The sequence below is a fragment of the Grus americana genome, chromosome 9 (genome assembly GCF_028858705.1).
Source record: "Grus americana isolate bGruAme1 chromosome 9, bGruAme1.mat, whole genome shotgun sequence".
NCBI lineage: Eukaryota > Metazoa > Chordata > Aves > Gruiformes > Gruidae > Grus > Grus americana.
Window position 1 is genome coordinate 16112950 of NC_072860.1, and position 13350 is coordinate 16126299.

The 13350-nt window shown below is 43.7% G+C and overlaps 1 protein-coding gene across 1 annotated transcript in view; it reads right to left on the minus strand.

Moving 5' to 3' along the window:
- Window positions 1–13350, minus strand: part of CLDN16 (claudin 16) — a 36230-nt gene continuing 22880 nt past the window's right edge. The window contains exon 5 of the mRNA XM_054835948.1: window positions 1–86. Within this exon, the coding sequence (XP_054691923.1) occupies window positions 55–86 (32 nt within the window). The 3' untranslated portion in view covers window positions 1–54. The remainder of the gene's footprint in view (window positions 87–13350) is intronic.

Consider the following 13350-nt stretch of genomic DNA (forward strand, 5'->3'; position numbering starts at 1 on the left):
CTTCTGCCCATCCTCAGAAGGCTGAAGTTAGAGGACGTTTCAAAGCAAGGTTGCTCATCCTGGTAAACACAAATTCTTCATCTGATCTGAAACAAAAGGTGTCCTTTTATGTTTGAGCCACTCAACTTTTTTAAAAACCATTTAAAATACTTTAAATTTGCATTTTTTTTTCTTTAAGATTTCATTTCTATTTCAAGCACATTAAAATTCTCCCCTCTACTCCTTTTTAGTCAAAACTCTTCACTGAATTCTTCTTCAGTTTATAAATAGTTTTGGTCCTCTAAACCATCATTTTTATGACTTTCATATTTCTGGAAAAAAGGCACTGCTATTATTAGTCAGCTACAGTCTTCAAGATATTACCCAAAGTATTGTCAAACAACTTCTGTTCCACTGTTACTGGGAGTGCACCCTATTAAATGGATATTTTTTCTTTGACCAAGCACTTCAAACAAGTTTCTCAACCCACAGTTGTGCAATCAGTTAGCAAATTATTCTGAGGTTGAAAATACCCTTGGAGGAAATTTCCAGTTGATTCCTATGTGGCTGTGTGCTCCCAGCCGCTTTTCTCTCAGCTGAGCCCAAATCACCATGTTCGGGTTCACCAAGAATGACAGCTGTCCGTAAGACAGTGAATACATGTGAGATCCCACCCCAACGTAGAAGTGCATTGCGTTGGGCCAGAGTAAGTCAGGAAAAAGTCGAGTACCTGATGCTACAGTATAATATGGGGAATTTAATGTTTCTGATGCAAATGTGGGCTTATGGGGAGGGAGCTGTTTGGACAAGAGCTGTGACTCCCCATCACTTTCCACATGTATACGTGCGTAATGTCTAGCTGGTGCCTCCCCTTAGCTTCACTTTCCTGCTCTTGCCACATATGAGATATAATTACAACCTATTTCATCTGTACTTAAGTCAGGTTTAGAGTATAATTTTTAGCATGTTCCAGATCTAAATAGAAATTCTCCCTTGCAATGGGTGATAGTAGAAAAGGTAACAGAAAACAAACGTCTCCTAGCAAGCCAGTTCAATAACTTGCAGTCTGGACTTCCTCGTGAGGATAAATATGGGGCTGCAAATCTTCGCTTCCCAAAGAACGCTCCACTTTACTGGTGAAAAGAGATTTCCTTAAGGTTTTTATCCGGTGAAATCACCTAACCTATCATTTTCAGGCATGGACTTTTTCTGCTCACACATGCTGTCAGTTGTTCTGTGGGGTTATTTCTCATGCAAACCAAAATAGTTCCTGATTTAAAATGTTCCTCAACCTGACTGTTCACATGATAAATGACATAATGGAGTCACATTCGTTAGCACCAGAAGCAAAATCCAAAATAAAACCAGACAATTACTAAACAAACATTCTGTAATTATCTTTTCTTTCCTGACCAGCTGAACGATAAAGAAAGCGGCAATGTGTGGAGCTCATGATTAGAGCTGGTCATTTAGGCAAGAAAAAATATTGGATTCAAGTGTATTTCATCAATCAGAGTGTGGAGCGAGCTGGTTTCAGCCGATGGGACCAATATTGTGGCGGATGTTGATTGTTTTCACAGTGTCGACTCCCCAAAAGTATAATACTTTTAATCTGTCTCCTACATCACTTCATGCAGCCTTCTCTGGCTTATTTTCTTCTACCTTGCATTATTAATTCTGTTGCTTTTAGGAATGCCCTTGAACTTCATCCATTACCAACACCTTGATATACATCTTTGGACATGTCATGCTATATATCACATTATACGTTTGAATACTACATGGAGGTGTTTGCAAGTAGGCATGTCCTCACAAGAACAGCAAGAGTCTTTTCCAGACCTTTGTTAGTCCTTCTCTGGAGCTCATTAGTCCATTATCTGGCAACATAATAGTCTTATTCTGAGGCACGCCATTATTTCAATTACAGAATGATCATAATTAGGCTCTCTGCTCATTAGGACTTCATTGCTTAGTCTACAGATGGGAACCTGTATAAATCTTAATTAAAGGAAAAAATATTGCTTGTTGTTTAAACATGAGTTTAACCTTAAATACTATCCTACAAATTAAGGACAAGCTTGAGTGCTCTTTTACATATAGAGAGGGTAACAATTATTTGATTACTTGCCCAAGCAAAAGAAACGTTCCAAATGTTTGTGGCAAAACAGCTCGGAGATGATGCATCAGCTTGTGAAAGAATTTGTGTGGTTTGGACTCTTAAGTGACTCTGAGCAGACACCTCTGCTCTGTGCATCCCAGTTCCAGTCCCCAAGGGCCATGGCTACCTCAGAAATGTTGACTGTGGACGTATTTGTTGGTGATGCAGAGGAGGAATGCGCAGCGAGGAGGGCTCGGGGAGGGGGGGTTCTGCATGATGCACTGATGGCTGAGCAGCAGCATGGTCCCTTCTGCGGGCTGGCAAAGCCAGGTCCTGCCTGGTGGTAGAGGGACAGAGAGTTTCGTTTCTTAATATGCCATTCTGGCAAACATTGCATTTGTTAAATGAAGAATCAGTTTCTTTCAATGTGAAGCTCAAATTGTCACTAGGGAATATCCTGAAGGGAAGAGTCTGAAATTGAAGATTTATTTGTTCAAAATATTCAGCGTGTACGTACAAACAGCGAGGCACAGGCAACAACTCAATAACTGCAATGCAGAGTAAAGTTTTGTCATTCCTGAAGGTATTTATGAGAGATATTATCACTAGTTTAACTCCTGATGAGCCCTAACAAGGGAGTGTTTGGCACCGTGAAGTTTTGTGGTTCCGTGGAATGGGGTCTCTGGAACAACCATCGCACAAGTCCTCGCTGGGGCTTGTTCTAGATAGTGAAAACCCAGGCAAGGTGGATTGCTAGAGACTTGCCTAAAGCAGCAGCATGTGCACCCAGTGTAACAGAGCTGGTGAATCCCGCAGGTCTCCTCCGTGCCTGCCTGCAGAGGAAAGGAGATGTTGCAAGTCCCCAGGGAGCAGCTCTCCATTCTTCTGTCCCGCTGTAGCCAAGTGTGCTACTTCTGGAAGCAGTCAGGTGAGTCCTTTGCATTTCAGTTATATATCCAAAGGGCATGTGCTTTTCTTATTGCTGGTAACATCTGTCATCTCATCTGAAACAACTCTCCAGGCATGAGGTAGATAAAATTTGGCGGCACCGTGGATAAAATTAACTACTGCTAGTTTTTGTAACAAAATAAGGAACACCCAGCCTTGCATTCAACACAAGAAAGAAGGTTTAATACGCAGAGAAAATACTCACAAGAAAACTGTTTTCCTCTTTCCATTAACCTTTAAGATTAGCCTAGAGAAATATGGAAGGTCTATCCTTTCCTCCACCCATTATTGTGTTTGGTGCAGTGTCCAGGGCTTTACTTGGTAAAGTGCTATTGGGCAGAGACAGGTCTGTCTTATGCTGCCTTGTAATAAGCAGGATGAAGGATACAAGCAAGCTACTTCATCACTGTGACCTAATGACATTCAGTAAGTACAAGTGCTTTGAACTGCTTTGATTCCAAGAGCAGGGGGAGCAATGATTGATTAAATCTTCAGTGTTTAAGATCAGAAATAAAGTCAGGGGGATGCTGCAAAAGGCCAGGAAAAATGCAGAAAATATTGACTGAACATCACTTCAAGTGTTAGGGAGCATCTCATCCTCCCAGACCCAAGGACAACATTTAAATTTTTTTCATTTATTTATTTAATTTTAAATCAAGCAGTATCATCAAACTCATTCTGCTGGTAGACATTATTCTGCTCTTCCCGATTTTTATACACTCAGCAGACTATGCATATCAGATAAAATATTATTGCTCAAGGATTCATGCCTTGTGGTTTGAAGGTGGAAGTGCTGGGGCAGAGGTGGAGCTGCCTGTGTCCACCGTTGCTGGTGGTGAGAGCAGGGAATGGCAGGAGCAAGCAGAGCTGCTGGCTCATGGCCCACCTGCCCCGTTGTCAGACACACGAGTATGCCTGGGAGAACTGGGAATTTTTTGGCTTTGAAGATGAATCAGAAAAGTGGAAGCATTTGTCTAAGACCACTTAAATTTGGGGAGTTTTGCCTTTTTTTCTGGTGAGTACCCCCTGCTTCCATTTCACACTGAGCCACTGCCAGTGCAATACACAATTTTTAGAAGCCTTATGCAATGGTTGAATTGGTCAGGTCTTAAGAATAGTGTTATAAAATCAAAAGTTACAAAATTGCAAATATAGAAATCAATCAGCTTTTTTATTTCCTTATTCCTTAAAAATATCTCTTTCTTTATTTTTTTAGACAAAATTATTGAGTATGGCCCATGTTAATTTGGGGTGTTTTTTTCCAAAAGTATCGTCTTGGTAAAAACCAGAAAATTCTGTCTATCTATCTCTGTGTACAAACGATTGTTTTCAGCTGTGATTTTCTAAGTCTCAAGGGAATTAATGAATAAAGAAGAGCTCTTCATAATGCATGTGTATATGTGTGTACGTCTGTATATAGATATTATATTGCTTATTTATTATTTATGTCACAGAAGCTTACTCAAAACATTGCTCTATCTTTTTCTTTGAAAATACTCATCTAGAAAAATTACTGGCCCGTCTTTCCATCTTGTTCCTTTCAGTGAAGGTTCAGGTCCCTTTTTGTGACCCCACAGTGGGCTTCAGTGCGACGCCTCAGCCTCTGCCGGGCACGGGCTGGGAGCTGGGGGGCCTGATTCATTCTCGTGGTGCCAGTTGCTGGTACACCTGAGACGTGCTGTACGACACCAGGTAAGTTGTTTCACTCCTTGTGTCAGCTCTAGCCCTCACCTGCAGTGGTGGCAATGAGAAGAGGCACTTGGACACACGTGGGAGGCAGTCCATGGAGGCAGACCTGCCTGCACGCTGCCTGGAGGAAAGCCTCCATCACCCCCTGGTGAGCCGGGACCTGAGATTTCAGCATCCCGCTAGCAATGCCAGTCTTCTGAAACAGCAAGACACAGAGGGCTCTTTTGATTTAAAACAGGTCAAGATTTAATTGAAATGAAGGTACATTTTTGGGTGTGCAGAAATTTGAACCAGCATTGAACCTTTCTTTTTTTCCCCAATTTGATGCTTCTTATTTGAAAGATGTGCAAAATTTCTGGATTTCTGGAGCTAATGGTAACCCAATAATGTAATAAAGTCCTCCCCTCACCGCCCTCTCCCCAAAAAAATTTCCTGAAGCGTTATTCATCATTTCACACATCACTAAGTAAATATCCCCCTTCTCATCACTGGCCTGATGGAGAATTACTGCATTACTGTGTAAAGCAGAAGGATCATGATAGGAAATGCAATAGAGGCACAGGCAATTTCAGTATCCTTGAGGTATCTCTGCCAGGAGCATGGAAAGCAGTTCAATTTCAAGCGTAATGAGATTAATTTGCAAGTCACTTTTACTGAACCTTTTGTGATTTTGCTATTCTCTCCAACAATTACAAGTCTTGACTAATAAACAGTGTTATTATATCTAACAGGAAACTTTTCAATGTCTTTCTGTGCAGCAAGGCTGGAGAGGAGAAACTTCAGCTTGGTTTTTTGAATATTTTCCAATTAGATGACCAGGCAACAGCATTCAAACCTGTTTGGTGGAGGTTTCCAATCATGGCTCCTTAGCAACTGAAGCAATGTTAAATTAAATTGATAAATGATGCTCTAAAAAAATGAAGAACTCCAGCAGAGAGATTAATTTGTGATGCCCTTTTAGGAAAGATTTACGGGATGTGATGTGCATTTGCTGTCTGCCAAGTGCAATTCTTCATTACCTGAGTACACAAGCTTTGCGAAACTGTTTTCTGACGAAGTGTAAAGTTAGATCCACTCACCCTTCCCAGCTGGTTAGGAAAGATCTACCCCTTTGTTAAAGCACTTCCTCTCACCCTTGATGCAGCCCTGGGGAGACCTGCCCAGCCTGGGAGATGGCAAGGCTGCTGCTCGAGGCACTGGCCAGCCGTTGGGCACTGGGGCATCGTCTCCTAATGCCCCCGGTGCTGATGCTATGGACCAACGCTCTTCAGCACTGGTTTCTGACATGCTGTTCCACGTCTCTGTTCACAAGATACCGGACTTATAAACAAAACAAAACCACAACCTCCACACCCCAAACCCTGTTTTATCATTCCTCCTCTGCCTTTTCCTCCCTAGTTTAATTAAAAGCACAGTTTGAATCCAGCACGTGGAAGACATTGAGACCAAGCCTATTCATTTTTTGGTGATGAGAGAGGGTCTGCTCCTTCCGCTGGAGGGCCAGGTGTGTGTCCCTGCCTCCTATGAGCTGGTCCTCTGTGTAGGCTTTCATGTTGGGCAATGCTGGGGCAGACCAGTGAGGGGTGGGGTGGTAAGAATGAGGTTTGGGGTGGGCATCATGTGCACAGTGAGGTGATGCTGTGCCTACCTTTCCGAGCCCACCCTGGGAGCCTGCCTTTATATACCTGGAGACGGGGATCAACGCTCAGGCCAACACAAGGCTGCAGGTGCTTTTTCCGGGCTGAGCTCCCCAACCATTTCCATGGCTTCCCTCTGGACTATCCTGATGCATGCCACTGCCCCGCCATGAATTCCAGCTCCTTTACAGTGAAGTTGCTAGTAAAAAGCTACTTGTTTTATACCCTCCAGTTCCCTTTTCCTTTTCACTGATTGCTTTCTGTTGCAGTCAGTCCTTCTGACATGTGCATTTAATCAGTTTGTGACAGGAAGATGGGTCAATGGGCGAGCTCTGAATAAACAGCAAGAACCCAAAACTGGAAATAGGGATTGCTCTGCTGAGCACAGTTCTGGTGTCCTGGCACCCACTACGGCCAGAGGAAAGTAAGAGAGTAATTATGAGTTATGTTTCTTCTGCAGCTCTGTTAGTGTGAATCTAGTTTGTGCATCAAAATGGAAAGGCTTTCAAAAAAATACTTTATTGTTCTGCAAATTCTCCTTTTCCATGGTGATGTCCAATTTCTTTCTGAATTGTGCTTGGCTCTTGTCCTCAATAATTTTCAGCAGCCTTGTATTTCACAAGGCATTTATATACCGGCTGTAAAATCTTTTGATGGGCTTTAAAAGGTTGGATTAAAGGATTTGACACCCATGAACTACCTGCCAGTTGGCTGGCAGTGCCTTCCTTCTAGCTTCATTTCCTTCTGTTGTTGCTATCAAGCAAATTCTTGCCCAGAGAATATTTCCAATTTACCTTGATGGTGGCAATGATTCTCAAAGTATCTTCAGGCTCTTCATCTTTGATAAAGACTGAAACTACAAACCCAGGCTGGCCTCCATCAAATCAACACATCTGCTCCCATGGGATTGCACAGGCTTGAGCTATGCCCCAATCCTTTCCCCCTAAGCCAAAGACATTAGAGATGGAAGCAGCCACCTCCAGGCTAGTTATTCCATCTCCGGGTGAACTATTCCATCCCTAGGTTAAGTGGTCCACCTGCTTTCCCAGACAACATAGAGCTGAGCTTTATAACACATTCTCCACTCCCCTTCGTAACAGGTTTTGTAGCAGAACTTATCCCCGTTTCTTATTCTGCAAGGGTAACCACAGACTAATGAGCAGGTCATTTGCTCCTGATAGTCATCTCTTGCCTCTCATGACAGTCCTCTGTGATCTTTCCCTGCTATAAACAATGACTTACATTTTCCAGTATCTGTGCAGAGGAATAGATGCCCTTGGTGTCTACGCAGCCAAAACCTTCTTTCTGGTTTGAAAACATGGTCCTTCTAGCATTATTTGCCCAACAGCCTGCAAAACACCAGACTATGGGTCATCAAAGAAGTACAGGAAACCCAACTGACCCTTGGATTTTAGTGGAGTGGATCTGCTTCAGCATAATGTTCCTAATGTTCTGTCGATTTTTAGAAAATGACATAAAAATATTCCTAGACTTCTTGAGAGCCCTAAGAGAACAGGTGTTTTGTCATCGAGCAGAGAAGAGTTTGTGGGTCCCTCTCACTTTTAATGTCACCACCCGTGAATTCTCTTTGTAATGTGTTGGATATAGTATTGTGTTTCCCTCACTCCATGCTGTCCTCAAGTTCTTCAGGCAGATAGCAGCTCTATCACAACTGGGTGTGATGCTGGAACTTACGTTCCTTCAAAGAAGATAGTTTCCAAGTAAAAGTATACTTGGAGTAATTCTAGATTTATTGAATCAAGTCTTTAACCTCAAGAGGTAACGTGTGCTGTATTTTATATAGAAAACAATTTTCCCTGCCAGATGAAATCTTAGGGCAGAGTGTCTCGTATTTTATATAGCTGTTTGGGCATTTCTCTATCTTGGGATTAATGGTGATGGTGTAATTTAGATTCTGTAACAACTTGAGACAGATGGATTTACAGAGTTATCAGTCTAGCCACATACAGGCAGCTTTGCTTTAATCGAATTTAGTGCTGAGGAAAGGAAAAACTTGGTGAAAGAAAGTCCTTCTCCACCTGCCTTGAGAATAAAGGTCCAACTGAGACAGGACCAGCACACTTTGCCTTTATTGCCAGTGCAGGCAGTAGCTGCAGGTGGGATGGCAGAGGAACGATGTCTGGGCATGATGTCACAGCCTGCACAGAGCAGGAGGCAGGTTTGCTGCCTTGTGGTGCCCATGCCAGGGCTTGAGCTGAACGGCAAAGGCTTGTGAAGCAGTCCAAGGGCAGCTTATAGCCCACCTGGAAGCCCATACTGGAGGTGCATTTGTTTGCATCACCTAATCTCCTAAAGAAACAGGGCGGCATGATCATATGACTGATGTACTGATGTCCAGCCATCTCATTCCCGGGGATCCACAAACTCCTGACCATTTTTAGTCTGATTTGAATGATCTCAAATCAACTCAAACATGATAGTTACTTCGTACAAGTTTAGGAAAAATAGCCGACCAGTAGAAAAGAGAAGTGTTAATTCTCCCCTGAGGAGAGAATTGGCACTGGGACAATAAGAGTCTGGGGCTGTCAAGCTGAGACCTCGAGTAGAAAAGGACCACCTCCCTAACCAGGACCAGCTTCCCAGCTTTACCCAGTGCAGCAGAAATGCCAATCTCCCTGCTGCCTCACCCAAAGCCTGGCCACCCTCTCTTTTTTCTCACTGTGTTGGCAGGAGATTTGCGAGTACATCACTATGTGCCATTTCAAGCTTCATTTGAATAAGCGTCCCATATAATAGACTTTTATAGCTCTCTCTCTGTGAATTCTAAATTAACGCTACTAATTAAAATGTTCCAAAGTTTTATGTAAATAACTAATTAGCATTTGAGAAGGAATAGTAAATTCACAGATGGTTGTGCTCCATTCAGCACTGGCTGTAGCCAGTGCAGCGTTGGGTCTCTGGTGCAACATCCTCCCATGCAGGAGCAGACTGCATGGGTTTCACCCCAAGGATGACCCAGCACCACCCATTCTGCCTGCAGGCAGCAGGAACTCTGCATCTTGCAGGATTAGGCCCATTCTTTCTGTCCGTGACACCAGAGCTTGCAAGGGTAAGGAGAGCATGGGAGCATGGATGGGAACCTCAAGGAAGACAAGGTCTGTGCACAGGAGATGAGGTGGGCACCTGAGCTGCAAAGCGTTCGTATTGGTGTTGCTCGGTTGCTCCAGGGATGTTCCTCTAGAAAGCCTTCTCCAGGCGTACCTTTTAGGTGTGCAAGCTATGATACTTAATGGAGCTGAACCTCAGCACTCATGGGTTCCAGCCCCAGCACTGCCACTGCATCCCTGGAAGATTCTGTTCAGTCACTCAAACACTATGCCCCAGCATCCCAAGAGTCAACATAAGCTAAATGTTTTCTTCTTCTCTCATAGGACTGGGGGTAATCAATGCCTGTAGCACACTGGAGAGACTCAGGAAGAGGTGGTGCAGGAGTAATACCTTGTAAGAATGGGGAGGTTTAAAAAATAGATCCATATCTAATGCTGATCAGCATCCAGGTGGAAGTGAAAAGAACATTGCTTCTCTGACATCCAGACTCCTATATGTATTGGGAGCCATACATTTATAGAGCCCCTATCACCCCACACATCTAAGTGCTATTACAGCACAACCCCCTCCCTGCAAATACAGGAAATGCATTTACAGACATGACCAGTTAGAGTTTGCTTGCTCTAGGAGATGACTACCAGAGCCAAAGAAGTTGCTTTCCCCTCCTAATAAATAAGTCCTACCCAACCACCCTCACCTGCTGTAAGTGTAAGTGTTTGCACCTTTTGCTTCCAGAGCTGCAAAGGCCTGTGGGAGATGGGGGATTATAAAAACCTGCTTCAGGGCAAGCTAAGGCTTTCTGCTGAATTTGAACCAGATCTTCAGGGAGGGGGAAGATGAGCTTGGGAAGATTCATGTTGCTAGGATAGATGCTGCTTTGTTGGAGGGAAGTTGAGGGAGCAGGAGTCAGTAGGGAAACCAAAGGGTAAGTTTTAAGGGACAGGTTAAAAGAAAAGTGTGCTGAGCCTTGGTGTTTGAATGTGTTGAATTTAAAAACAGAAGTGTGTTCTTCAGACATATTACTGGGGGAAGATCTAAATCTGGGAGATTAAGTGAAACAGTATAGCTGGTGGGGGATTTGCAAGTTGAGGGGGAGAAAAGGCTATGCTAAGCATGCCTCTTGCGTGGTCTTATTTGCAATCCCTGCCTGCCCTGGAAGAATCCTCCATCTCTCTCTGTTTATTTTATACATGCAGAAAACTCCTGGAGAGCAGGGAGGAAGATATGAACTCTCCATCTGGTCTTCCAGCCAGCATTTCTCACCCTGGCACCAGCCTGGAGAGGAGGTGAGCTGAGCTGGGTGGCTGGAGGATAGCTGGGCTGTGCTGCAAGGCTCTGGAGGGGGGGCAGAGGTGGAGGGGGAGCAACCCAGGGGAGCTTCATCATCTCATCCCTACCCTGATCCCACTGACACTGCTGCAGCATGCTTGGGGAGCACAAAGCAGGTGGGCACACAGCATCTTGCCCTGAGCATCAGCTGGTCATGTTCCCAGGCAGAGCATTTGAATTTTTACCTGTCATGAGAGGGATGTTGGAGAGCAGCCCGCTGTTGCTGTGTTTCTTGAATCCATAAGTGCTGATGTGAGCCCTCCCTAATTCTGGGTGTGCAGGCATTTGGCTGCAGCCTGTCCTGAGCTGACTCTGCCTGCAAGAAATGAGGGTCAGAAATCACTGCTCTTCCCTGCCTGGAGCCCGGGTGGGCTGGGGGGTGCTTGGCAGGGGGCAGGCTGCACCTGAGGCCCCCAGTAATTCAAAATAAGCCCATAAAGGGCAACTGGCAAGAATTCAAGATGCAAGGTAAGGCTATAAGCAATTGACTGTGGCAGCAGTCACTAGGTATTTGGAAAATCTGGGGAAGCCTTAGGCTGAATGCCAGCATGTGTCTTCACTTAGGGGCACAGCACACCAAGCCTTTGGTGCCTGTGGGCTTGATGTTGCAGGAGACACCAAGATGTGTGTGTGTCCCTGTGCCCATGCGGCCCCTCTTGCAGAGCTAATCCCCAGACTGGGGGGTTTCTTGGCTAAGCAGTGCATGTACCAGCTGATAATGACCGGCAGTGTGATGTATTTCAGCATTCACTGCTAAGTGGTTCTGCCTGGAAAATTCACTTGAAAATGTGTTTCAGGATGTGCCAGATATTCTCATGCTAATTTCTCAGCCAAAACCTCCCATGTGGTGTCCAATGTGATATCAGTAACTCAAAGGCAGAGGAAAATGAAGCCTGTATCTGCTTTCAAGCAATTTATTCTCCTTTTGTCTTTGTACATCCAGCAGCTAAGTAAATTACAGGGATTAAAATACAAAAGACATTTAATTTTTTAACTGTAATTTTTTAGCTCCTGGCAACAGAGTAACAAAAAAAGAAGAGAAATTAAGAAAAAGAATTAAAACCCAAATATAATTTCTAATGATTAAAATACAAATACAATTTTAACTGATTAAAAGTAAGAGGACCTGTTTGAGCACAAAGAAACAGCAGCAGGCTTCAGGGTTCAAGTAGCTGTAATCAGCTTCAATTTCATATTAAAAAACCAAAGGGGAAAATTTCTGCTGGTGATTACTTTGACTGTATTTCTGGTATACTTCATCTTTTTATCCAAGCCGCTTTTAATTTTATCAGTTTTAATCTTTATTCTGCTTTTCTCTTACTCAAGTCTCCAGGGTTACCCAGCCCTTTGAACTGATTTCTGACGTGCTCTGTGGGAGGTACAGTACCTATCTGGAGAGCTTGTGAGATTAAAGGTCTCTTGCACCCTTTTTCCAGGTGGGCTGTAATACACAGAAGTTTGTGGCTATTGTGGGAAGTCAGTGACAGAGCTGGGAATTATCTCAAGTCCTAATGTCCAAGTCAGAAATAAAAGAAGCCAACCTACCATTTATTCCTCAGGTGCAGTAGATCTTAAAATGTAATTCTGAGCTCTGAATTCTCCTGCAAAACCAAACAACTGATAGGCTTAGCCCAAATCCCGTTATTTTGGCAATTTTTTTAGGATCTAACTTAAGTTTTCAAAACAAAATTCAACTTGGGGTGGGGGGAACCCAAACAAATGATTTTTCTTCTAAATTATTTCAGCTTCCTGTTACCCCACCACAACACAGCTCTCTGTAAAACTCTGCACACTGTTTTGTTTTTAATGGTGAGAGTGAGCAGAGTCAGTACCAGAGTTGTAGGCATACACAAGATGCTTACTGGAAAGGTGCACTTCTCAAAGTTCCTTCCCCCATGAATTCCAGAGCAAGAAAGCTCCTGCCTAAATCCTTTCATGTGTGCTCAATATTTTAGTTGTTGCAGTATCTATTTCGGGTGTTCATTGTGGGTCTTGGAACAGGAGTATTTGGACAGCTCACAGCAATTTCTCACAATGGTTCAGTGGACTTTATACTTTGGCTAGTTTTAAAGCGTTGACTTCCCATTAATGTGTAATTTAAGGATTTGAGGACTCCATGGACACCTATGTATTGAACACAGTTTTTTCTGCAGTTCTCACTCTGGGATATGCACATGCATATAGGAGAAATCCCTTTTATAAATAACTAACCTAAATAGAGATTCCTTTTCCTTTAGCTTTCTGCCAGGCAAAAGGCTTCACTGACTCCGTACTCTATCGGATTTTCCCTACTGATACACCAAGACAAACAAAATGGCTCTGGCTGATCTGAAGCAGTGGAGGTAGCTGCAGTTGCCTCAGATCTGAGGGTGACCTGCAAAGCCTTGCTCCTGGGGAGGATGCAGCAGAACAATGTCATCCTTGTTTGCACTCGGTGCCCAGAGTCTTTCCTTCCCCCTGTGCAGCACGTCCCCCACACAGGCTCACAAAGGGCCGTATTCAGCAGTGAGCAGCAACTGGTTACATTCCTTTTGAAAGACAACAGGCTGTGCCAGCTCTACCAAGGCTTGTTTTAAAGAGTTCATCCTTCCTTGCTCGTGC